The sequence below is a fragment of the Vidua macroura genome, chromosome 21 (assembly GCF_024509145.1).
Source record: "Vidua macroura isolate BioBank_ID:100142 chromosome 21, ASM2450914v1, whole genome shotgun sequence".
NCBI classification, from domain to species: Eukaryota; Metazoa; Chordata; class Aves; order Passeriformes; family Viduidae; genus Vidua; species Vidua macroura.
In genome coordinates this window covers 9,636,600-9,662,005 of record NC_071591.1, presented here as the reverse complement: position 1 = coordinate 9,662,005, position 25,406 = coordinate 9,636,600, and the positions used below count along the sequence as shown (strand labels likewise).

The 25,406-nt window shown below is 48.9% G+C and overlaps 1 protein-coding gene across 5 annotated transcripts in view; it reads left to right on the top strand.

Annotated features, from left to right (window-relative positions):
- The window catches only part of LOC128817555 (discoidin domain-containing receptor 2-like), a 57,610-nt gene that overhangs the window by 9,553 nt on the left and 22,651 nt on the right, over positions 1-25,406 (top strand). For 3 of the 5 annotated variants that reach the window (XM_053996148.1, XM_053996146.1, XM_053996149.1), the window contains exons 2-4: positions 17,617-17,748; positions 21,815-21,917; positions 23,912-24,140. In XM_053996148.1, coding sequence (XP_053852123.1) covers positions 17,685-17,748; positions 21,815-21,917; positions 23,912-24,140 — 396 coding nt within the window. In that variant the 5' untranslated portion in view covers positions 17,617-17,684. Of the gene's footprint in view, positions 1-6,162; positions 6,230-17,616; positions 17,749-20,735; positions 20,844-21,814; positions 21,918-23,911; positions 24,141-25,406 lie in introns of those variants that run through there. The other 2 variants (XM_053996147.1, XM_053996150.1) reach the window with 2 other exon arrangements.

The following is a 25,406-nucleotide window of genomic DNA, read 5'->3' as shown; positions in this document are numbered from 1 at the left end:
TGGGCACTGAAAAGGAAAGCTCCTGTGGTCTGGTCCTTGTCTTGGCACTGCCATATGCTCTGGAGATTTGTGTTGTGCTCCTGTTAAGTGCAAACCAGTCCTTGTGTAGGATGAGTCTGGTGTTGTGAATGAGCAGCAGTGTCCTTGGGTGGGTTACAAATTCTCACTTGTGGAGGGGCCCTTTGGTATCTTGCACATCTGAACTGCTCCTGCCTTTTGTTTCTATGCCAGAAAGGGCAACCAAAAGGGCTTGGGAGCATGGGCTTCTGCGTGCTCTGGTTATTTGAAGATAAGGGTCCTTGCTGAGGAATCACAGAAATGTGAGGATCACTGTTGTCAGCTGCTCTCCATGTGCTCACTCTGGTCCAAAGTGCAGAGGTCAGGTTTGGGGTTGTGTGGCCAGAGGGTCCTGGAGCAGCAGCTGTAAAGGGCTTCAGGGGCGTCAGCGACAGGCTGATGTTGGCTGACAGCTCTGTTGTTACCACCAGTTTTTCCATGCACCACTTATTTTTGCAGAAGTCTGTCTCTGTGTGCTGCTGGGGAGGAGCTGTAGTGGCATTGCTGCCACAAGCTGAGCTCTGCCCATTCCATGGTTCAGTTGGGTTGGTGTCCCTTGCTGGGAAAATCACATGGCTGGTGCTGAATCTCTCCCTTCTCTCGTGCTGTTCCTCCTTGATGAAGCTTACAGGCAGTGCTTATGGTTTGCTTTGGTTTTTCTGCTGTTGTTTTCCATGTGTCTGCAATAAAATCTCTGGTGAAGGATGCTGATTAGCTTTTCTCTGAGCTGGATGTGGAATCACTACTCAGACATTGGTCTCCTCAGATCCCTGCAGCTTGTAGTTTTGAGATGTGATATGACAACACAGATTTATCTGGGAAACTTCTGGGAGGGAGGAAGAGATGTGGAGAAGTATCACTGTAAGAGAGACAGCAGGACTTTGTCCCCAGCAGTCCCAGGACCTGTGTAGCTCTGCTTGTCAGAACACTTTACACCATGTCCTTGCACCAAGCTCCTGACAGGGATGATGGCAAAAAGAGCTGCCAGCTGCTGTGGTGGGGAGGAACATGTGAAAGATAATGCTCAGGATGTTAGATACTACCTAGTGCTTCAAGAAGAAAGGCCAGCTTTGAAAGAGGCCATGTGCCTGCTGAATATACCAACTTCTTCCAGGGATTAGGAGTCAAAACCCCAGAGCTTTTTTCTGGTTTATGGGAGTTGAGCCCTTCTGTAATGTGGCAGTGATTCTCATCTGCAGCAGGATGCCAGAGGGTTTTTGGCTCAACAGGCAGACAAGAGGAAGGCTGGAGATGTCCTGCTTGGGCTGGTCCCGGTGTCCAGGGATAGGGAGGGATGTCTGTTTGCACATAATGGATTTCTCTGCCCCTTTCTCGTGGTTGCGTCAGCGGCGATGGCCAGGGAGAGTGTTTACAAGTGCATCCTTGCTGAGCCCTGCTCTGTGCCAGCAGCTCAGCCCTCTGGGTGACGTCTTCTCTGGGCCTTTGTCACTGCAGCAAGTGAAGCTGAGCTGAGCTCACTGCTCTGCTTCTGACCTGGGGTTAGCCCTCCTCACCCTCACCTTTGAGACAGCCTACGGTGGGGACCTGTTGTTCAAACAGAGGGCAAATGGGAGCCTGCTCCTGTTTGGAGCTTTCCTGGTAACATTAAAGCTCCGAGAGAGATTTTTGGAGCTGGGGAAGAGTCATTGTTCCTCTGTTGCCACCTCCCCAGCCATTCTGACTCCTGGGAGAGGGAGCTGTGATGGCATGAGGCCTCTGCTCCCGAGTTCCAGCAGGACAGGGCTTTGCTGAGCAGCTGCCAAGTGTGCCCAGAAAAGAGAGAGCTTGGCACAGCTGCAGAACTTCATCAGCTGGGGACATGAGGAGGTATCTGTCCCATGGCTGGGCCAGAGGTTGTCCTGGTGATTTGGGAAGTGACTGAGAGATAAAGTTCTGCTCTGCTACTTGCCCTCTTAAGGACTCAGATCATCTCCCTTCAGAGCAGGAAAACCGTCCTTGGCCACGGGGTGGGCAGAATGAGGTGGAAGGTAAGTGCTCCCCTTGCAGCCCTTGTTTTGCACCCCTTGGGAAAGGTGTGTCCCACATCAGGTGTCTGTAATGTCACCACATGCTCTGTCTTGTCAGCTCTGAGCCTTCTGGTACCCTGCAGAGCAGCTCTAGTCAGCACCTGGTATGTAGAGGTGGTTTGTCCGTATTTCTCGGAAGATGTCGTGTCTCAAACTTGCCCTCCTCCTCATGCCAAACTCTGCCCCACTTCCCTCTTTTCCCAGGTTTATGGCTGGAAGTGGATTTCTTTGCAGTGGAAGGATGATTCCAGCAGAGCTGGGCTGAGCAGATGTTTCATGGGGTAGTGGGAGTGAACACACTCACTCTGGGTAAAAACAGGACAGGGCTGCAGGGTGTAAACAGGGCACTTTCACAGCAGGCTTCTGTGTTCCATCAAAAGTTCCTGGAAAGGTGAAGGCAGGAGTTGGCTTTCACCACCTCTCACTGAAAGAATAAAAGCCTTTAACATTGTGCAGGTCTAGCCTCCTGTGCTCCTCAACTGTGTCTGTGTTTAGCCCAAGGCCACTTAACTGATGTCCTGGTCGTGTGTGACAGGAGCTGTTGGTGCTCACAGGATCACCAGATCCTGCTGGAACCTTCCTGGGCTAAGGCAGGTGGAGGTCCTGCCATAGCTGGGCTGGGTGGGAGGCAAGGAATGTAAGGCCCATGGAGCAGAGCCCCTGGGGAGGGACAGGAGGTTTTGTGGGTCTTGTGCTGCTGCTGCAGGAGAGACCTGGCAGAAGAAGCTCTTGGGTGCTGTTTGATGATGTTCCTTATTCTTGCTTGGATGCGTGTTCCCATATCACTGTTGATAACTGGGGAAGTTGTCTGGTGCAGGTCTCCTGACATCTCCACAGTGGGATTTTGTCACTTTTCATCTGCAGAAGCCTTGTGCTGGGTACAGAGGAGGGATCTCCTCAGGTGTTCAAGACCAACAGTATGGCTTTGAGCTGTGTAGTTGCCTTCACCTCAGTGCTAACATAATTACAGGTGTTCACTCATTTATTTCTTCCAGTGCCACCTGACTGGGGATGGCTTTGGGTTAACAAAAGGCAACTTCCCCATCCCAATGTGATCAGCTCACCAGTTCATCACCTACAAATTCCTACTTTGCTGCTCAGCATAGCGGGTTATTTTTAAGCACTGGAAGAAAAAAAAATTGGAAACCCTTTCCAGTCATTATTTCATGTTTTATGAGTTCACCTCTTATCTCTTGGAATGTCTTCGGAGTACTTTTGGGATTCACATTATCATATAGATGCCTTAAACCCAACGAATTTGGCCTGCATTGGGATAAACAAGCTTTTGTGTCTAAATTTGTATGTGGAATTTAGTATGTGCTAATGGGTCTTCATCTTTTAATTGGATGGATCTTTTCCAAGGCCAAACAGAATCTGTTGGAGAAACAATCATGATGCCAGCTCTGGCCTGAGCTGGGTCCTGATCCTTTCTGCTCCCTCACTGTTTAGGAACCTGCTTGTGCTGAGGAAAGCTGTCCTGTGCACGACCAAAACAGGGTCTGTTGATGTTATTCCTGGTCCTTTGAGAAGATGACTTAGTGGTCACATGTGCTGCTATGAGGTCATTAGGAAGTCTCTCAAATACCCAATTTGAGAAGCAATGATGCTATTGCAGAAGTATGCTCCCTCTGCGATGTGAGATGCAAAACTCTCCCCAGTACTTGAGTTTGCAATAGCTCTGAGTGGGATCTGTTATTGTGCATATTTGGGCTCATTCCAGTAAAAAAAAAAAAAAAAAAAGACTGTTTTCTGCTTTGCTTTATCCCTCGATTGATTAGTGGATGTGTACTGTGGGATCAAGTTACATCTCAGAGGGCATCCAGCAGAGAGCCTTTTTCTGTGCTGAACTGCTCAAGTGAGTCTGACTGCAAGGTCAGCAGTTTTCCAGCAGTGTTTTGTGCCTCCACAGCAATGTCCTTCCCCAGGGAAAGGAGCTCCTCAGATCTGTTTGTGAGTTGAGCCATTGCTCTTCCCAGCACCACAGGGAAATTGGGAGCTTTTTCTAAACCCTTGATGTTGTTTGTGTGATATGAATCTGCTTTGATGCTTTTATTGGTGCCACTCCTGGACTCCCTGTTCCTGGATGTCCAGCGTTTCCTGCTGCCACAGTCTGCCCTGTGTCTTGCAAAGGGAATTGTTTGGTCCCAATTTACCCCAGGGGCCTGTATCCAGCTTGGTTCCCATGTACCATTGTATCCTCAGGGCAGGCATCCTTGTTTTGGGAGGAGGGTGCCTTGGAAGGGCATTATCAGAATGAGTAACACCCTTTTGGAGCAGGCAAAAAGGGATCTGATGTCTTCCCACATCCACCCTACTGCTGGTCATGTCCCAACCATCTTTGAGCCTTAGGGACTGTCCCATCCCTCTGTGCTGAATAACTCACTGATGCATGGAAATATTACCATGGGGGAAAAAAAAATCGTTTTCTGTTCTCAGACCAGAGGTGGATTTTGTGGCTGGGATGGGGTAGGGAGGCAGGGAGGAAAATGTGAGCAAGGTGGCATCTGACTGCATCTTCCAGCTGGGACGTAGTTTGGGCACAGTGTGTTTCATGTCTGCTTCCTTTATTCCTTTGGGATACCCAAAATACCTGCTGCTCTGTAGAGGCTTTGCTGGGATTCCTGCTGGAAGCTGATGTAGCCTGTGCGGTTCTGCAGGATGGCTGCTGTCCCCTCTCTTCACCCTCCTGCTCTGGAGTCCCTGTGAGTCCTGTACAATGCTGGCATCACTTCCCACCTTGGCTATGCTGGCTCTGGGAGGAGTCCTACCCCTGCCAGGTGTGTGAGAGAGACATTGCAGCCCTTCCCTTGTTGAGCAGCTCCCTCGCAGGAGGCAGGCTGGCACCTGCATTTCCCAGCAGGCAGGATCAGCACATTCCTTCTGTTCTCCCTGTGCTGCCCTCGTTCCTGCTGGGGTTGTACCCCAGTGCCTTCAGAGGTTCCTCTCAAGCCCCAGCACCCTTCTCACCCACGTGAGTGTGGTCCCATCCTGCCGTGCCCTCCAGGGCTCTCCAGTGGCCAGGCAGCAGAGCCCATGTGGGCAAGGATGACTGGGGGTGGAAGGGCTCTGCAGGGCTGTGCCACCCAAGAGCAGTTTTGTAGCCCCTGTGCTGGGTTTGGGTGGTCTCACAGAGACCTGCTGGCCCTGTGCCCAGCTCAGTGTGTTCTGCTGCAGTCCTGCTTGTCCTGTCACCATGGAGCCACCTGCTCATGACATTCCCACTCTCACCCTTGGTAATTATCTCCCCTGAAATGCCACAGCCTGGTTTGAGTTCTTTATTTTCCCTCACTTGTGTATTTTTAGAGAAAAGGTACTGAATGTGATGTGCTGTTCTCAGACAGCTGCATTGGTCACCTCCACTCCTGTGGGGCCCTGACCTGAGGACAGCAATGGGGTGAGCAGTTATGAACAGAGAGCCCTGGTGCCACAGCTGGGCTCTCCCTCTTCCAGGAAAGACTTTGGAAGCAGAAGTCCAAATCTCTGAGCAGTGCTCAGGGTTATAATAATTCTGTTGTCTGGACTTGCTAATAAACGACTGGTTCTGTCTCTTTTTACCTTTCCTCGTGGATGGCACAGGCTAGGGGAGGATGAGGGTGAGCAGTGGTGATGTTCCTGCCGGGATCCTCCTGCCGAGCACGGGCAGCTGCGCTCAGCCAGAAGGTGCAGGCTGGCTCTGCAGCCTGGCCTGCCCCTGGGACTACACGGGCCCTGCTTCCTGAGCAGGAGAGCTGCTTTATGTTGTGGTTTTACTAAATGAATTCAAAGCTTGGCCTTCCTCCAGGCAAAGTCTGGGCCAGGTGCCAGCAGAGCAGCCCCCAGGGAGAGCACTGGAGCAAGGAGGGGCCAACAGCAGGGAAGAGCAGAGGAATCCAAGAAGGCAGATTTGCCTAGAAAACAGCTCTGTTTCCATCTGCTGGGTCAGGAGTTGCTATAGGAACTGGGATGATAGAGGCAGGGCCATCTCCTGGGCCTGTCTGTGTGTGCAGAGGGAGGGAGGAGGGAGGAGTTACTCAAGTTTGAACATATCATGTGTGTACTGGTGGAAAGTTGCAAGGAATGTCGAAACTACAGCCTGGCTCAACCTGTGGAGTTCCAAAGAGCCATAGCAGTTGTTCCCTGTGCTCAGCAGACCCTGGCAGAGGCAGGTAGGGTCCTTCCAGCTTAACCTGGCTCTCAGCATGGTGTCAGCTCTCTCCCTTCTCTCCCCTTCTGTTTCTGTCCTTGGATAAAGTCTTTGGAGGTTTGCTGGGAGTGGTGGAGGGGGTTTGTGGAGGTGAAGGCTCTTCTGCCTGGTAGGGAGAGGGTGGCTCTTTGCAGCCCATTTTCCCTCCCACAGCTCTGGGAGGGTTCCCAAATGGTGTGTATTCCCTCAGGGATGTGTGCCTGGGCACCTCTGGGACACGCAGGGTGTTCTGTGGGCACAAACGTGCTGCTGGCTGGGGTTCTGGGCACAAGTGGTTTCTGGGGCTCTCGGGGAGCGTGGGCAGGCTTGGAGCTCTGAGAGCTGCCAGGGCTGAGGCTGGGACAGATGTGGAAAACTGGAGCTGGCCACAAGTTTTTGTGGGCAGTAAGAAAATGAGGGAATGTGCTCCTGAGCCGCAGCAGCTCCTGCCCCACACGGGCTCTGTGGGGCAGCATTCCTGTGTTCTCACCTCTGCTCCTGAGGACAGGCAGACCCTGGCCCCTCCTGAAGCACCTACTGCAATTTTGGTCACTGTTAAACTTTCTCGGGCTCCCGTTTACCCTGAAACATGGGAATATGAAAATGCAGGAAGGTGTTCCTGAGAATCCTCATTGTTAGGGTTAACCATGGGGCTCTCTGGTAGCAGCCCCTCCAGATAAAATCTTATTTATTTCCTCAGTAAACCCATTTTTTCAGGTGCTGAGAACTTTCCAAAATTGTTGTGTTTTCCCCAAGAGTGTTCAGGGTTGCTCACTGCTCCACAGGTATTTCTTTAATAGGTTTGGCTGAAATTTCATCTGCTCTTTTTGTGTCACAGAGGATAATCTCTTAAAAAAAAAAAAAAAAGGTGGATAGTGTTGTTTCTCTTTTTGAGAAGCTGCACAATAAGCTGCTGAAAATTGAAATGTGATCTCTATCCACAGAGGCAGAGCTTGCCAAACTGGCTGGGATCACAGCCCACCTACTCAGGCACCCATCTTATCACCGGCCCAGGAAAGCCCCAGAGCTGAGCGCAGCCAGCTGTGGAATAACCTGCCCCTGCAGGAGATAACCCTCTGGTCACATTAGTTACTGGTTTGCTTGTGCCTGGCTAGAGGAAAATTTGTCTTCAATGTGCTTTCACTCTGTTAATGGAATTGCAGATGTTCTTATTATGGAGATCTACTTCCAATATTTTATTGAATTACTCCCACATTGCTCTGTGGCAATATGTCCCAGAGGCTCAATGCACATGGTATGCTGTGGAATTTCATTTCCTCTGTTTTAATTTGTTGTTTTTTAATTTCAGTTCATTTTCAATATGGAAAAGAGGTAAATGGGGTCCTTTTTTTTTTTGGTTTAGGCATCATTGTTTTACGTGTTTCTTTTTTCCCTTCTCATCTCTGCTGTTTCTCTTGCTTTTGCCTCAAACAATACCATGATTTTCATACTTGTACCTGCCTTGTGCATAATTGCTAAATCTTATTACGTCTCTGTGGGCTTCTGTTTTTTATTGTCTCGAGAAAATTTAATCAGAATTGGTCATTCTGCCTTGCCCAAGCTGTGAAATTCTGCTCGGGATTTTTTCTGTGTTCTTGGCTTTTCCTTTGTTTATAAACAGAACATTTGCTTTGATTGCTTGAAATATGTTGTGGTAAGCAAAGACCTTCTCTGAGCTGTCTCTAGTCATGGCAGATATTTTGCTGGCATGTTTAATTAATGATACCTTCATCTCCGTACATGGGCAGTTAAATTTTATCTTGCAGAGCTGTACCAGTAAATAGCAATCCCAGTGCAACATGGTTGGAGCTGCCTGGAAATCCTCCCTGGAGTCTCCAGGCTTGGTGCTGTGTTTCAGGTGATGTGTGAGTGTTGCCACTCACTGCTCCCATCTCTGCCAGGCACTTCATAAATTAAACTTTAAAACCACTTTGGGTCGTAAACAAAGTTTGCTGAAGCCAAATGCAACAGCTGTGTGTACCCAGACGGGGCTGCCTTGGCTGGAGGTTGTGCTCAACCTCTGGAGAAATGGTACCCGCTGAGGTCACAGCCAGAATTGTCCCCTCTGGCTCCTGGGGTGCTGTGGGAGGGCTGGAGCACTTCCCACTCACTGCATTTTGGTATTTGGAGTTATTGCAGTCTGTGGAATGCAGTGAAGGATGATAAGTTATGCTTCTTTCTGATATTGGAAAAGCTTCTTCAAGTCTGGTACCTTCCTGTGGCTGTAGGGCATGGCTCTTCATTTTTATTAACATATTTTTGGAGCCACTGGAGCAGAGCCCATAGCGCTCCTCAAGCAAAGGGCAGGGGCTGTTTGCCAGCTACAGGTGCTCTGAGTTTTGTTTTTACAAATATGAAGAGAAATTGCAAAACTCATAAAATGTAGCTTTTGGTAATATCAGCATTTGTGGTGGTTTGAGGGAGACTAGATGGGCAACTCAATTAGTAGATGTTCCAAAATCCTGTTTCTGGTTTGATTTTCACTGAACTGTCTCAGAATTTGGCTTCCACCCTTGCAAAAATCAGCAGTTCTCAGGTACTAAGTGCAGGTCTATGCAAGAGTTTGCTTCTCTTCTGCTTTTGCCAGGAGCTTTCCCCAGTAATCATGTTTTAGCTTTTAAATAGGCTCAACTATGAGCAATTTGCAAAACAAAGGTTGTAGATAAGGACCTGTTATTGTAAAGTCGGTATTTTTGAAGGTAGGCAGTTGATAAAGAAAGCTAAAGATGACTGAAAAAAAGTACAGCAAATATATCACGGGCCAGTGAGAAATATTTTAATATCTATAAAACAAAATAAATTTCATCAGCAGTGCTTATATTGTTAGGAAAGGTTGAACCCAACTGATTGCTGATAACAGTGCAGAGAAGTAAAACATTTCTTTTCCATTTTTGTGGAGAAGCTGGATGATATTCTCTCAGAATACCTCCCATTGCACTGGTAACCAGGGAGGGTGTTAAACCCAAGATAACATTTCAGAGTATTTTGAAACTTGAGCAACGCTGAAACCTGTTTGTTTAAAACAAATTGGCAAAGCAGCTTTCTGAATCCTGGCTGCCAATTTGTAATAAATCTGGGAAGACCAAAGGAGTTCCAGAAGTTTGGGAAAACATAAATGTTGTAGCAGTGTTTTAAGATGGAGAAGGGAGCAGGTAACCAGCGGGCAGTGGAGACCAACCTCTGTCACGTTAAAGGAGCATGCTCAGCAATCCCGGTGCTCTGATGGAAAGCAGATCATGTCCAAAAAAAAAAAAAACCCTCAAATTGTGGGTTTAATGAGATTCTTGCACTGGTTGCCAAGAGTAGCTGCATTGGCATCATATACCTGGATCCTGAGGGATGAAATCCTACTGTCAACCAAAGGCTGCTGCTCCCAGCAGGCAGAAGAGGCTTTGCTTTGAGATCCAACTGTGTTGGATCTCCTGGGCAGGGACTGATCCCTGGCATGTCCTTCATGCTTTCCTGCTTGCCTCAGCACTGCTGGTGGGCTCTGAGCTGAGAAACACCCACCTGGGCAGTTGTGGGGGGCTCTGATCCTTATCCCCAGCCCTGCCCTTGCCCTGTGCCAGGGTGGCAGATCTCAGTCTCCCTGTTGCTGGTCAGCACCGTGTTCAGCGGGCTGATTTAGAAAGTGCCACCTGATACCCCTCAAAAATAGTCACCAGTGGGAATGTGATCCCTGCACTCCGTAAGCAGAGGGCTGAGGAGCTGTGCTCTGACATCAGTGTGGAACAAACTCGGCTATTCCTTAGTTTCCCTGCGAACAAGCCAGTGGGAGTCATGGCAAAATCTGACTAGAGCTGTCTCACTGCCTGGGGGGAGCCTCTGTCTCACCGAGGAGAAGTGTGGGACAAAATATTAAGTAAATTAATACTGAATCTTGGTTCCCTGAGCAGGCTGATGGAGTCAGGGGGGTTCAGCTGGGACAAAAGGAGGCTCTGGAATACCCAAGAGCAGATTATCAAGGAGGTGCATAGCAGGAGGATTGACAGTGATTGTCAGATGAGATAACAGGAGTTTCTGCCTTGGGATAAAGAGGGATAAAGTTTTCCTTCTTCAGATAGCTGAGCAGTGGGAGAGTTTGTCCAGAGAGGTGGGGGGAGCCTCCATCCTTGGGGGCTTTTAAGACACAGCTGGACAAAGCCCCATGCAGGCTGCTCTGAAATTGGTGCTAACCCTGCCTGGAGTAGGAGCTGGGATTAGATGCTCTCCTGGGGATCTCCTCCAGCCCAAATAATTCTGCGACTCAGCAACCTGATCTCCTTCTGAGTGCAAGTTAGAGCACAGTTAAGTAAAAGGTTATGGTGGAGCCCCCTGAGAACAGGGAGGGAGGAAGGTGGTTTAGATTGAGTGCTCTTAATACCCCATCTGTCATCTCTGTGGTTAACATGTCGTGGGGATGGTTGCTATGTGAGACTTTGCAGTGGAAGATTGAAGGTCTTGAGAGAACTATTGCTGACTTTTAGTTGATGTATTTTAAGGATTGTTAAAAAAAAAAAAAAGCTGGAGAGAGATGCCAGTGTATAAGAGCAGTGAAAATATCAGTGTGCTGAGTGTTCTTTGGGCCTGTCAGAGTGGGAAGGAAGCTCTGGAAAGGGACAGTAAGGGACACTGCTGCTTGGGCAGGGACAAGGGAGGTACTTGGAGCTGCTGGTTTGTGCAGAATTTTGTTTTCCTGCCACTTCTGTCCTACAGAAACAGCAGTACTGAAGCCTGGAGCTGGGAACTGGAGCCTCTGCAGCTGAGGGGACGTGTATTTTGGAGGGTGTGCTGGAGGCTCCCCTGCCCCTGCTGCTGGGTGGGGGGCTCCTGGGGAATGGCCATGTCCTGAGCTGGGCCCTGGCAGGTCTGGCTGGATCATGGGAAGAGCTTCCAGGTTCCATGGTTGAGATGAGCACAGAATTCCTCTGCCCTGGGTTGATGGGGAAGCTTTGGTTTTGGTTTAGCTGAGCTAAAACCCACCTTATGGTGCAGTGAATTTGCATTTCCTTATCTTTGGCTTTACCTTTCTAATGGTTTCTTATTTTGGCCTTGCTACTTGGAGGGATTAAATTACATTTAATGCATGTTCATTTATCCCCAAGTCTGGTTTTGTGACAGAAGTGCTCTGGGCAGTTTCACAAACTGAGGACAGCCCACTGGCTGACAGGCAGTGGGAAAAAGCTGGAGGATTTACTGGTCTTGTGCAGAAACACCAGCATCTCTCTGGGCTGTAGGTGAGGCACTGCCTCATGCTTGAGTTCATGGGCAGAAGCTCCTCCCCGTGTTACGTGCTGTGGTGTGGGTGACTGCAATGCTGTTTTTCTCCTAAAATCTAGCAGGAGTGAGGTGTCACTTTCTTCATAACTCCATGAAGATGTTTGGCTAGAACATGGAAAACAAGGCTCAAACCCTTCTCAGCCTCAGGGCAGGCCTATCCCCATCTCTCAAGAGGGTGACCACAAAGTACACCCAGACCTTGGTGTTCCCATTCTTCTGCCACTGCCTCAGACTCAGCTCTGTGGTGTCCCCACCCCAAATGCCACTCCTGAATGTTGTCCTTTTTGTCCCACATTCCTGTCTCTTGTGAGAGGTCTCCCAATGCCATCTCTAAGATGATGCTGGAGTCTATTCCTGTCTCAATTTCCCTGTTCCTCTCACTTCTCACATGTATCTTGATTAACCCAACCCTTTCACCTAAAATCTGTTTGCTTTTATCTGTCCAGCCTTGTTGCTTCTCTGGACATCACTTAGAGGCGTCACTATTTCTGCCCAATGTCCCCCACTGTGTTCCCAACATTGCAATGGGTTTTTCCTCTTTCTGACCACCTCTGTTGGTGCCTAAATCCCAAATCTCCTGTTGCAGCCTTGCACTTCATGCCAGGATCTTGCTGACCCTGCCCAGCTCCCCTGTTACTCTGACACAATGAATTTTGGTGTCACTGTTGGTACTTGGCTTGTCCAGGTGCCATCCACGTGTCACATAGAGACCTCTCCACTGCTGCCTGGTTGATTGAATCCAGGGAGAGAGCAGCACACTGAGTTCACCTGGGGGGAAATGTGTTGCCTTCTTTTCACAGGGCTCTGGCACAAGCAGCATGCCTTGGTCCATCCTTCACCCTCCAGCAGTTCTGCTGGAGTGGGTGGCCATGTTGTCTGGCCAGCAGCCCTGCTCTGTTTTTTCAGTCTTGTGCCAGTATTTGAATTGTAAACTAAGCAGAACATTTTTAAAAGCGATCAGAATTCTTTCTGCTAAGCGTTTTCATCACCAAATTCTATTTGGTCCAAACCAGAGCTGCTGGGACTGAGGTCTCTCAGATTAACTCTGAGGCAAAAAGAAATGCTCTACCATTGTTTTGGAGCCAGAAAAATGGAAATCACACTTCCCAGCCTCTTATTTCTTCAAGCATCAGATATTGCCCTAATTATTAGCTTTGCTTCTTCCCCATTGAATTCCTTTAGGAATGCTAGGAGATGCCATCCACTCCTCCTGATTGTTCCTGGACCTCTTCTAGGATGCTTTGATTTGGGATAGCCCCTCCTGTTGTACACAGAGCTCTGTGTGTGATACACTCTGTGTCTTGTGGAGTTTCTTGGCGTGGCTCTGGGCATCTGGAATGGGATTCCTGCAGCAAACCCTCAGGTCCCACTCCGGGGTAATGATCTGCAAAGGAACCAGTTAAAACAAATGCCTGTTTCAGTTGGGATCTAGAGAGGCTTGCAAACATGCCAGACCTTTGTAATGGATCTCTGGAGGGAGAACAGGGCCTGGAGGAGCTCCAAGTCCCACCTTCCTCATGCACATCACTGAAGAACAGCTCCCTCCTGTGCTTGCTGAGCCTTTGCTGTGCCCTGGGTCACAGCCAGCTGCTCCTCTGTGGAGGCATGGACTGGCTTTTCAGGCATGGTATCTGCTGGGTTTATTGGGGAAAAGTGCCCTCTTTTGCATTTCTTGTTGAGTTTTTCAACAAGTAGATTTTTTTTCCACTCTCCCAATGATTGTAACAGGATTTTATTCTCCTGCAGCCAGCTGTTAGCAATTAGCAACTTGATCCAGTCAGGCCTGGGAACAGAGTTTAACACTTTCTTGCCTCTCAGAGGATGTTGCTAATCCTGTTTTTACTGGTTTCAGGTTTGTGCTGTAGTTTTGGCACTTGGTGTGTATGTGTGGGCAGGGTGGGAAGATAGGCATGAATACAGCAAAGGACTAATGCAGCTGAAAGAAAAGTATTGAGCCATTTACACAGAAAAAGTCCTTAGTAAGATGATTCCCAAGCAGTCTGTACAGAGGGTTGTATTTAGTAGTAATTCCAGTGTGTCCTAGCTCTGGGAAGTGTGCAGCTTGGGAATCCAATCTACTCCTGGATGAGATTGAGACTCAGTACCAATCAGTATCAGTAGTTCTTCAAACAGTGATTTCTGCAGCTTCTTTCCTCCTGAGTGGGGCTGAACCTTCTTCAAAACGTTTCACCCTCTGGAGGGTGAAAGCCACTCTTGCTGACCCTGCTTAGAACTGCAGCTGCTGTGGAGAGAGCTGAGAAATGGCATTGTTTGCTCCCTCTGTACATCACCTCTCCCAGGACTCACTGACAGGCACTTCAGTGATCCAGCACTAGGAACCAAATGTGGTGGGAAAAACAAACCCAGCAGACCCTGCACCAGCTGCCTGTGCAGGGCTGCACTGCTGGAAATAGTTCACCTCTGCCACATATGAAGGTGAGAATTCATGGTACCAAACTGGGGGAGACAGGACTAGTCCAGACCAGCCTTTTCTTCTGTCAGCAATGGAGACACATCCAGAGAGGATTCATCCTGCTTGTCTTGGATGCTCGTTAGGCAAGGGCCCAATTCAAAGCCAGCTTTTGTAGGCACAGAGCTGCTGGCAGGTGAGCTCTAGATCAGCTCTGGAGCTTTCCTTTCCTCTCCTGGAGGCCAGACTGGCCTGTATGGCCACATCTTCCAATTCTGGCTTGCGGTTCCCCCAAGCCATGCTATTTCTGTGGACTTGCAGAGGTCCATGAGCCCATCAAGTGCTGAGAAGCCCCTGGTTCTCAGGGTGGTACCTACACCTGTCTGTGCCCCCCAGTTTGTACCTTTTCTCCAGTGCTGGTTGCTGGCTCAGTGGCAGGAGCTGAAATGGTGCTTGTGCATTTCTGTGTGACTTCCCTTGTCCCCACACCTCATTCCTTCTTTCCTCCTGATATTTTACATCCTTATCACACCGTTCAGGTGGTTCAATGATGTGACTGGCTCTGTGGCAGTACAAAAGGTGTCATAAAACAAATGGACACTTACCTTATGGTGCTTGTTCAGATGAGATAGTGGTGCTGCTTGTGGTGCATTTATTCAGTTGCTGTGACATTGGTGGCTGCTGTCATTTTGAGAGGACGGGGGCACAGCACAACTAGACTTGTCAAAGGAAAGTCCTCATGTAAAGTCTCAAGGTGAGCCCCTCACAATGCCTGCAGCCATGCCAGCTGGGCTCTGAGTGCTGTGCTGATGGCAGAGGATGGATGATGCCCTGCTCTTGATCCTTCTTTGCTGGGCTTTTGGACCAGATGGGAAATGGAGGCATTGAACACTTGCTGGTGTCAGGGGCTGCTCTCATTTCTTTCTTGTTCCAGCAGTGGGGCTTGGGCCATCAATCTAACCACAGTCCCTATTTCAGTGCTTTCCAGCCATCCTTCCCCTTATTCCTGGACAAGTTAGAGAGAAATCCCTGTGTGTTTTGGTGGAGCCAGCCTGAGTCTTGAAGCTCACGCAGTTTGCCAGGCTCTGGAGGAGGATGGGGGTGTGCAGTCTGTGTGTGATGTCGTTGGCCATTTGAGGGCTCCTAGTGGGGAGCTTTTAAACTTGCAGCTCAGCAGTCACCTGGGACATGTCTCCAAGCTGCTGCTCTCCTTCCAGGGCCTCCTCAACAAGCTCTGGTCAGTGGCTGTGGGAAATGAATTTGTAGAAAATTCTTAGAACTTGATAGAAAGTTTACTTAGTATGTATTTGTATGTAGACTTTGAGATAAGAAATATTAAATTAGAAATACTAAAGAATAAAGCAGATACTGTTGAGAGAGAAATGGAGCTAGAAACAAGTTTCAAAGGGTAGTTTTGTAACTATGACTAGATACTTTAGAGAAATAGAATTATGAAAGATGTGTTGTAGTAGGACTCATGAGGGATAATTTTAGATGATTGGTTTTAAGGTATTTATAGCATAGTGTGATTAAAACTGATAGGTTAAAAATGTTTATATTATAATTATGAAGTAGTTAACTTCTGATTGTGATGGTGTGAATTATAACATCTGCATTGTCTCACCCTTCATATGAGACTAAAAATAGAATAAAAGTTTTTAAAACACCTCTCACTTGCCCCATCTCTGGGTCAAAAAAAGCTTAATCCAACAAGTGGCTGGTCCAGCTTGGGCACCCATGGGAAGGATCTATCCCAGACTTCATCCCTATGGTGCAGCTGATCTGGGTCATGGCCACAGTGCCACAGACAGGTCTCTGCTGAGTTCCCATCACCTCCTGCAGGAAGGTGGCTCAAGTTGAAGCCTTGGTGTTGGTGACAGGTCCCTTTCTCAGGTCCTGTGGCAGGACTGTCTCCCCCAGTGCTGAATTCTCTGCAGTTCCCTTTGCAGGTCCTGCTTTGGGAGCTCCCAGGACACCTTAGCAAATCACCTGCATAAATTAACACCCATCAAGGCTGTCTTCTGCCCCAAAACTTCTTTACAAAGTCTCCCTCCTGTTGAGTGCACGAAGTCTCTTCTCTGTGGGAGTTGCAGTCTGCCCTGGAATGGTGGGAATCGATGGGTTTTCAGCAGCAGCCCTTCCATTCCAGGAGGAAAGGATGGCCTGGGATGCACAAACAGCTGCAGAGTGCTTGGTCAAACCTCTTCTGTGGTCACCAGACCCTTCTGCTGAGATCTGGGCTTGTGCTTTGCTTTTACAGGCTCACCACAGGGGAGGCCAAGGGATCACAGCCCCTTCCCAGCCCTGGCCAGGGTGCTCGTGTAGGGAGCCAGGAGGTGGCTGAAGCAGGAGGGACCTGGTGATTTTAAGATATTTTTTGGTTGCCTGGCTGGGCACAGCAAGGCACATCCACCCAGCATTAGCTCCCCCTCCTGCCTGTGTGTTTGGCTCCCTTCCCAAGAAAGCCCTCAGTTGTTTTTCAGGCTCGGAGCCATCTTTTCTGATGGAATCCAGCAGGGACAATGGCCAGTAGCATATCCTTAGGAAAGAGAATAAAAACAGGGCAAGCTCCAGTGATTCTAACCCCGATTTAGCTTCTGGGTGTCCAGCAATCTGCAGCTGGGGGATTTCCCAAGCCAAAGGTTTTACCTTTGGATTTAAGGAGCTGTGTTCCTTGGGTATCCATGGCAGCTCAGGGCTGTGACTTGTACAGTTTAATTATGTTGGGTGGAAAAAGAGAGCCTTTTGTTACAGTCTCTGAGCTAATGGCATCTGATGCTTCTGCATGCATGCATGCACTGGCACAATGGTGGGTCCTTTTATAGCCTCTCCTCCTTCACTAACAAATCCCAGCATTCAGTGTTGCCATTTTACTAAAACTCCTAGGATTCTTGAGCAAACACCTTCGGGTCCAGGCAACTTTACATTTATTGATTTGTTCTGTTTTCTCCTGGCATTCCATTATGAGACAGAGCCTCTAACTTGCCTTCTGTAAGATTATCCTCCAGGATGGGAGCCTCCCAAGGCTCTTTGTAGTGAATGTGGGCACAAAGAATTCACACAACTGCTGATCTGACCTGTTCCTTTAGGTGTTATCATGGCTTTCCAACGAAACTGCCAGTGTTTAGGCTTTTGCTATTTTCCTTGTTTCCAAACAGGAAATGAAGTGTGCTCACCTGTGTGAGTGCACATGCACTTTTGGCAGCAGTGTGGACATGCAGGGAGAGATTATTTTCACCCTGTTCTGGACCATTATCTTAAAGTTGTGTGGCAAGTTCCAAGGTGCTGGCTTGGCTACTTGGTGCCAAGGTTTAGGTGGATAGAGCCTGGTTGGACTGCCCAGGTTCATTTGTAGCTGCAGTTTCACTATTTGTTAATTTAGTAAGGAAAGGGAAGTATTGATGAGGGAGAAATTACTTTGCACTGGGTGTGTTTAATTGCAGTTAAATGGGTACATCCATCCACCCAGGAGTCATGGCAGCTGAGGGCCTGGAAGATGGATTGCACTGGTAGCTTTAGGGGTGGTGTAGACAGTCAAGTGATCATTGGTTCCTCTCTAAGCCTCTGATCTGGTGATGAGCAGGGCTGAGGTCAAAGGCACTCTTGAAGGCAGGGAAGATTGCCCAGCCTGTCACGAGGCAATGACACAGAGCAGTCCTGTCTCTGGAGGACTCATCCTCTCTCTTTGCTTTGTCTTTCAGAGATGTAGATGGCAGCTGCTGCCTTTGAAGGACTCGTCTGACCCTGTGCAGCACCTCCAGTTGCTACCATGATCTTCTGCATGCTGCTGCTGGCCTCCCTGCCTGAGCCCTCTGGCACCGAAGTCAACCCTGGTAGGGAGCTGCCAGGCTGGGAGAGGACTCATCTCCCACCTTCTGTGTGCTCCTTCTCAGCCTTTCTTTGCCTCTTGTGGGGATTGAGTGTGAAGGCTGCATGTAGAGACAATCACTGATGTAGTTCCCAAATGTCTCTGGACTGAGATATTCCTGGACAGCTGTGCTGGAGTGGGACACTCTCCTGCCAGCCCCAGGAAGGCCCAGCTCATGGACATCCTCCTTTCTCTGCCCACCTGGGCCTGTCTTGGGCTCTGGATATCCCTCCATCACTTTGGCTGTGTGGTCTGCAGAGCAAACCTCGCTCCAGGCTGGCTCAGAGGTTCTGTGCTTGCTGTGGAAAACAAATTTCCAGTTAGCAAAGCATCAGCTTTAGCCACAGCTGTCCAGCCAGCCAGGGGCGTTCTGGAAATGGGCATTCCATTTACACCTGTGGAAGGACAGATGTAAACCTTACCTGGCACAAAGATAGGGTGGAGATAGGGATATGAGCCTGAGTCCCTGTAGAGGGCAGGACCTCTTATCTTACAGCATTTGCCAGGATACAGTCATGATGGAGATGAATAAGATAATGTGTTGCAAAAATTCCTGTAATGAGGTGTTTTGAGCTGGAGACAGTCTGTGAAACAAATGAGTTTAATCCTTTTCCAGCTTGGCTGAAGGGGTGGTGAGGCAGCAGTGCTACCCTGAGGGCCTGTGCTGGCTCTGCTGGGGCTGGCTCTGTTTGTTTGGAGCCCTTTGTGGCTGGCTCTGACCCTGCTCTGGCCTGTGGATGTTTGCAGAGGTTTGAGGTTGTGCTGCAAGCAGCCAGAAGTGAAGTGAGGGTTGTGGGGGAGCTCAGCAGCATTCCTGTGCTCCCTGTTGCACAGCATTCCCTGCACTGTGCACCCCACCACACACCCAGCGTGGGACTGGGGCTGCCATCTGCTTCTGGTGGTCAAACCTCCCAGAAGAGGAGGGAAGGCTGGAGGGTCAGCCCCATGCAGATTCCTTTTGAATGTGGTTGGTGCAGGAACAGCTCTTCCACACCAGCTCCAGGGAGGTGGGTGTGCTCTGAGCACAGGTCTGTGGTTCCTGCAGGAATCTCCCATCAAGAAATAACCCCTCACACCTCTCAGCTCTGCCTGCAACATCCTCAGGCAGCTTTGCTTCCTCAGCTCCCCCAGCTGCTCCCGTGCCTCTGCCCAGGGCTGGCCCTGCTCTTCCCAGACAGATTCCAGCACCACGGCTCAGCTGGTGCTCCTGGCTCTGATGCCACAGGCTCCATGGATTATCCTGACCTCCTGGTCTGCTCCAGGAGCAGCCTGAAGCATGTCCTCATTGCCTTATAACCCACAGGGGCTGCTTTGGGGGCGATTTCAGACCTGTGCAGCTGGGTCCTGGTGAGTCTCTTGTCTTGCAGCCGATGTTTGACCTCACTGACAGATGGGCTGGGCCACCTCTCTGAGCCCCAGTGTCTCCTGAGTGCCCACTAAAGGGTCAGGAGTCCTGGAGGCACCTAAACAAGAACCCAGGATGGTTTTGCTCAAAATAGGTGCATTTTGTGAAGCCCTCATGCTGCTGGTTTTGGTGAGAGCTGCGGCCACCCTCAGAGTGCATCCCTCAATGCCAAGGACACTCTGGGTTCTTCTGCCAGCCCTGGGGTTGTGAACAAATGGGTTTTGTGCAGGGTTGCAAGAAGACTCGGTCCCCCAGAGTCCTTCCCAAGTAGCTCTCCATCCGGCATTGCTGGCCAGTGTGTCTGACCTTTAAATAAGGTGTGACCACACTGGACTCCCACTGCAGGAGCACAAAAAGCACTTTCTGCTCTCAGATGGTGACCCCACCCTTTTGGAACATCTCTATGCATTTACCCATAGCTCAGCAATGGATCAGGTTGTACTGGTCTGTGGTGGGACAGGTGAGAGTGAAGACAGTCAAGGCTGGTTGGCTCCCCAGATAACCTGACTGCAGTGTGAGAGCAGTAGTGGGGACTCCTGGCTGGCTTTCAGCAGGCACCATTGTTCCTGATCCCAGGCAGACACCAGTTTCCTCCCAGGGAATTCAGGCCTCTTGACCAACCCCAGGCTGATGTGGGTGATACCAGGGGCTCACCCAGCTCAGTGGCCTGGCCCCATCCCTCTGGCTCTGGAAAGGTGTACGGATGGGCTGGCACACAGCAGAGCTTCACCCCAGGGATACCCGCAGGTCACTGCAGCTTCCAGAGCCACTGCTTGGGCATTTCTTTGCTTGTGGTGGCTCTGAGTTTCTTCAGCTGGTTGTTTGAACTCATGGGAAACTGTGACTTTGGAGTGTTTAATAGGTAAAGGATTTATATTCTGTTTTTGAACTCTCCTACCTGACCTTTTGATGCATCCTGGTTCTGGTGTTTTGAGAAACAGTGAGGATTTCTATTGTTCAATATAAATTATCTTTGTCATACTTCAGTAATCCCTTTTGTAAAAATGAGGATGCAGATCTTTCTTTCATCATCTGTGTTGCCTTCTCTGCCTTTTGATGGAAGGAAGGAGCAAGAGCTCTATTCCTTATCTGCCTGGCATCTGACCATGTACACAGGCAGTGCTGTAATGCTAATTCTAGTTTGTTTTATAGGTATTCCCATGATTTTAAAAAATATTAACATTAAAGCATTAAAATAGAACCATTTGAATATTTATTATTTATTAATATTAAAATTTAATATTTCTTAATATTAAAATATTGACATTTAAATATTAAATATTTAAAATATTAAATAACCTGGTATCATTTACAAATGTTGTCACCTCACCAGCCATCTCCTTTACCCAATGATTTAGGAATGCTTAGCACATCACACATTCACTGATACAGTGCCTAACAGCTGCAGGCAAACCCTATTGGAGCCCCACCCTCTGTTTGCAAATATTTCTACACCAGATGTGTCAGGCAGTGATTCAGCCTGAGGTGCTTTATTCTGTGTAGTGATAACAGCAAGGTGGTTTTCATCCCTCTGTCTTGTCTTGTAGCTTCTGAACCTGCTGAATGGATTTCATGGAATTCCAGAACATCCTGAGTTGGAAGGGACCCATGAGAACCCTTGCAGTGCAGCTCCTGTTGAGCTGTATCCAGGTTTGGTACGAGGATGGCGGGAGATGGGCTCCAAGGTCCCTTCCAACCCAGCCCATCCTGGGATTTTGGGAAACCAGGAGGACACCCAGGGCAGCCCTGCCTGAGGCAGAGGCAGCCAGAACTGCTCCTGTGGCTGCAGCAGTGTGGCTGGCAGTGATTACATTCAGATTTAGAGTTTTCCCAAACATCTCTCATATTCCAGGACATGTTTAAAAACTTCTGTCAGGAGAGAGACCCTTGAGGTCAGCTAGGATTTGTCAGCTGCATCTGCAGGGTACTGGTGTGGGGAGCTTTTGGAGATGCATGGCTCGAGCCAGTTGTGTCTGTGCTCCATGGGGGCACCAAGTTTGAGAGCATTCCCATGCTGGGGGGAAATGCTGGCTCCACTTGAGCCTGGAGGCAGGAGCAGGCTGGGATGAGGCAGGATGGATGGACAGGGGCTCAGGGTCAGATGGGAACTCCAGCCTGCAGTGACAGGACAGAGCAGATGTTTCCATGACTTGTCATCTGTAATAGATGTTTAACTTCTCCCCTGTATCTGAACTGGTGAAGGTAATAACTGTTCCCATTTGAGCACAAGTCAAGCATCCAGTTTGTTCCAGGGGAAGAAAAATCTTGAACAAAATCTTCCTTTTTATGTCACATCATTATTGATGAATAATTTGCCATTGTAAATTGGGCCCATGCAACCAGTAATAATAATATGGTTTGGGATTTCATGCTCTTAAAACGTTTCTTTGTAAAGTTTTTGCCTTGCCTGGGCTCTGCTGAATGTTACTGTTAGTCTAATGCATTACTTATAATTTCAGCTTATGATAATTACATCATATTTAATACTTTTTTTTGGCATTCTTTATTTTAACATTACCATGTTTATTCTCTGGGTGTGATAGCCTTTTAATTAATCTTGCCTGGTGATTTTAAAAGAAATGAGTGCTGACCTTTGTTGTTTGCTTGCCTGTGTTGCCCTTTGCAGCAATCTGTCGTTACCCCCTGGGGATGCACGAGGGGACCATCCGGGATGAGGACATCACTGCTTCCAGCCAGTGGTACGACTCCACAGGGCCCCAATATGCACGGTGGGTTCACCTCTGAAAGCAAATTTAATCCTCTTTTTCCCCTAGAAACCAAATATGTGGCTGAGGAAGAAGATCCCCCACCCTTAAAACCTTGTTTGCTGCTTTTGTATTCAGTCTGGGCAGTGCACATGAAAGGCCAGGAGGCCATGACAACGGTCACAGCTGTGATAAAGGAAATTCTGGTTAAATATTAAAGGGGGAAAAAATCCTTATCTTTGAGAATGAAGTGGTGGGAGGGGGACCCAGAGAGGTGGTGATGCCTCAGTGTTCGGGGACTTGGCTGTACCAGGCCTTGAGGAACACAGGGCAGCCTTGGAGCTGGCCCTGCTGTGAGCAGAGGATGGGACTGCAGACTCAGAGGTTGCCTCTGACCCCCATCTTTCAGTCACTCTGTGAATAAATCTCCAAAGGATTTGTGACTTACAGGTCAGCCAGGGACAGTGCCCCTGGGATTCTTGTGGAGTGCTTTAAACTAAATCATAGGAAATGCTTTACAAGGATGACCTTTTCAACAGCATCCTATTGAGGAAATGGGCTGTGCTCACTCTGCCTCAAAGACCTTGGAAATGCAGAGTTAAGGAGTTGTTAAGCAAGCAGCTAAATTATTTTCTTCACTGTCAAGGAGGCCTACAGTTTTTATCATAAGCTTTGCTTTTTTTTTTTTTTTTTGGTCATTTTATTTCTCTCAAAGCTATTAACTGATGATTCAGAAAAGAGTTGCAAATGTGAGTTTCTTTGGAATGGTTTGTAATGGTGATATCAAACATTCTTACAGCTTTGGTGCAAGTCAGACAGAAATTTCAGGTTGACTATGATACTTAGATTTTTATGATGAATTCAGGTACTCCAAAATCATAAAATTCTCCTAGTGCTCAAATAGTATTTTTTCTTAGTCTGTGGTAGAGCAGTGATGCTGTGTGCTGTGTTTTTAATAGTGTTTGAGCAGGCCTGTGGGTCTGAAAGCTGGGAGATTTTTCCTCTGAGTATGGCTTATTTCCAGTGCTGCAAACATTTTTGGGCACCACTTGCCATCTGTTACCATCCTCTTTGCTGGATGTTCACAGGGTGAAGGCATGAAGCTGACCTCATTTGGTTAGAGGTCAGAGTTGTCCCATGCAGATGTCTGTTCCTGTCACTTCAGTCACCCTTCCTGCCTTTTTGGAGCTTTTTTTACTTGCTATTCCAGTGTAAGAAAATCTTGCACAAACAGCTGACCAGCCAGAGATTAAAATCTTCTCTGGCCTGAGCCTTGACCTTCAGTGTCTCCTCCTGGGTGCCACCTTCCCTGATGCCCTCCCTGATCCCATCAGTTGGAGATGGGGTAGCTCCCTGACAGCCAAGGGCATTTCAGGGCTCGCTGTTGGCTAAGAAATCCCTGTTGCTAAAAAACCCACACGTTTTTGGTGTGCAGATAAATTTGTCACAACTACAGCTCTCACAATGTTCAGCTTAGGAGCAGAGACCTTCCCCCCACTCTCCTAGCAACATCCTACACCAGCAGCAATGATGACTGCAGGAAATGTGAACTATGCATTGAAATGACCCAGAATAATTTCAAACAGATCTTTTCTTGCTAAAATGTATTTTTAAGATAGCTCATCTTTGAGCTTTGTAATGCTGCAGGAGGTGGTCAAGCAGAAGTTCAGGCCTTACCACGTGGGGTTTAGAAGCAGTGAGGATACACTTGAGCAGCAAGGTGTTACAGAGCAGAGAGCAGTTCCCTACTGAGCACCAGGGTTGTTTCTGATCAATGTGGAAATTCATGTCTGGGGAAAAAATTACTCCAGGTAGTTAATGAAAGGTATCTGGGACTGAGGAGCTGTTCTGTATAGGGCAAACCTATAGGATTTGAGTCTCAGCTGACCTTCATCCCAAAGGGCAGAGATATTTGGTAGCCATTGCTGGTTTTGTTGCTTCCTCCCAATCCTCAAAGTTCCGCGTGTTCCCTCAATTAATCATCTGATTCTTTTTAATGCGTGCGATTTCCCCTTCAGGTTACAGAGGGAAGAGGGGGATGGAGCCTGGTGCCCAGCTGGTTTGCTGGAGCCTGAAGATGTGCAGTTCCTGCAGATTGACCTGCACAAGCTGTTCTTCATCACCCTGGTGGGCACCCAGGGCCGGCACGCCCGCGCCACGGGCAAGGAGTTTGCCCGCGCGTACCGCATCGACTACAGCCGGAACGGGGAGCGCTGGATCTCCTGGAGGAACCGCCAGGGAGGGAGGGTGAGCTGGGGCTGCAGGCACATCCTCCTCATCCTGCTTAATTGTCTTGGTTGGAAAAGACAAGTGTCTGCTAAGTGAGGCAGGAGCCTCCCTTGAAATAGAAAATGTAAATTCCCTCCCTTGGAATTATTATAATTTTGAAATTAAGGGGCTCTCAGGCAAAGATATGGGAATAGGAATAACAGTTCTTTAACAGGAAAATTAAAAATACAAATGCAATAGTACAGAAAGAAACCAAACAACTGCCAGTGTCAGAGCAGGCCCTGGCAGGCTGTGGGTCAGGGTGTGGCAGCAGTGCCATTCCATGGGGGCTCAGCCCTCCTGCAGTGCCAGCTGTGCTTCTGCTGGAGCAGGATCCTGGACAAGGCTGGAGTTTTCCTCTGGAGCTCCAGGGCTGCTGGAGATGGGCCTGGGCTCCCTCTGGGAATGCAGTGGGGCAGAAAGCTGCTCCTCTGGGAATGCAGTGGGGCAGAAAGCTGCTCCTCTGGGAATGCAGGGGGGCAGAAAGCCGCTCCTCTGGGAATGCAGTGGGCAAAGGCTGCTGTGCTGTTCCAAGGTCAGATTGGATCCAGGTAGGAATGCTTGGCTCCTGCCCTGGGCAGAGCCTCTCCCCATGGGATGCTGGAATTTTCTCAGCCATGCGGGGACACTCAGTGGCCATGAACAGCAGAGATCTCCTGGAGGGAGGATTGGCTGTGGGAGAGATAAAGAAAAGTGCCCAATGCACAGAGGAGAACTGCCCCAGCTCTGACAGATTGCAATAGAACACACACCCAGCTACACCTTACAGCTGAGACATTAATGCATCCTACTCCATCCTGGTTCTGCTGGAGCAGCGTGTTCTGCCTCAGTTCTGTGCTTGCTGTGCATCATCTGCTCTCATCCAGCAGCACTGCATCATTTCTGACGTGGGGAGCACTGGGCTCAGCAGTGGCCAGGATTGGAAACTGCTGCTGGGTTTGTCTCTCACACTGGGTTTTCTGGCCCTGAGTAAGGGCATGCTCAAGAACAGCAGCTGCAGGATGTGTGGATGCTACACAAGGTGCATCACCTCCTTTGCTCCTCTCAGAAGATGGGCAGGATTCTCCACTCTTCTACTGTGGAGCTGGTGCAAGGATGCTTTTTACTGAGGGGATGTTTGAAGTTTTCTTCCTTTGTCCATGTCCCCTGACCTGATCCCCCAAATCAGGAAAACTGTGGCTCTTCACTACCTGTCTGTGCACGTCCCAAACATCATATGGGTGTCCTTCTCTTAGACACTTGTTT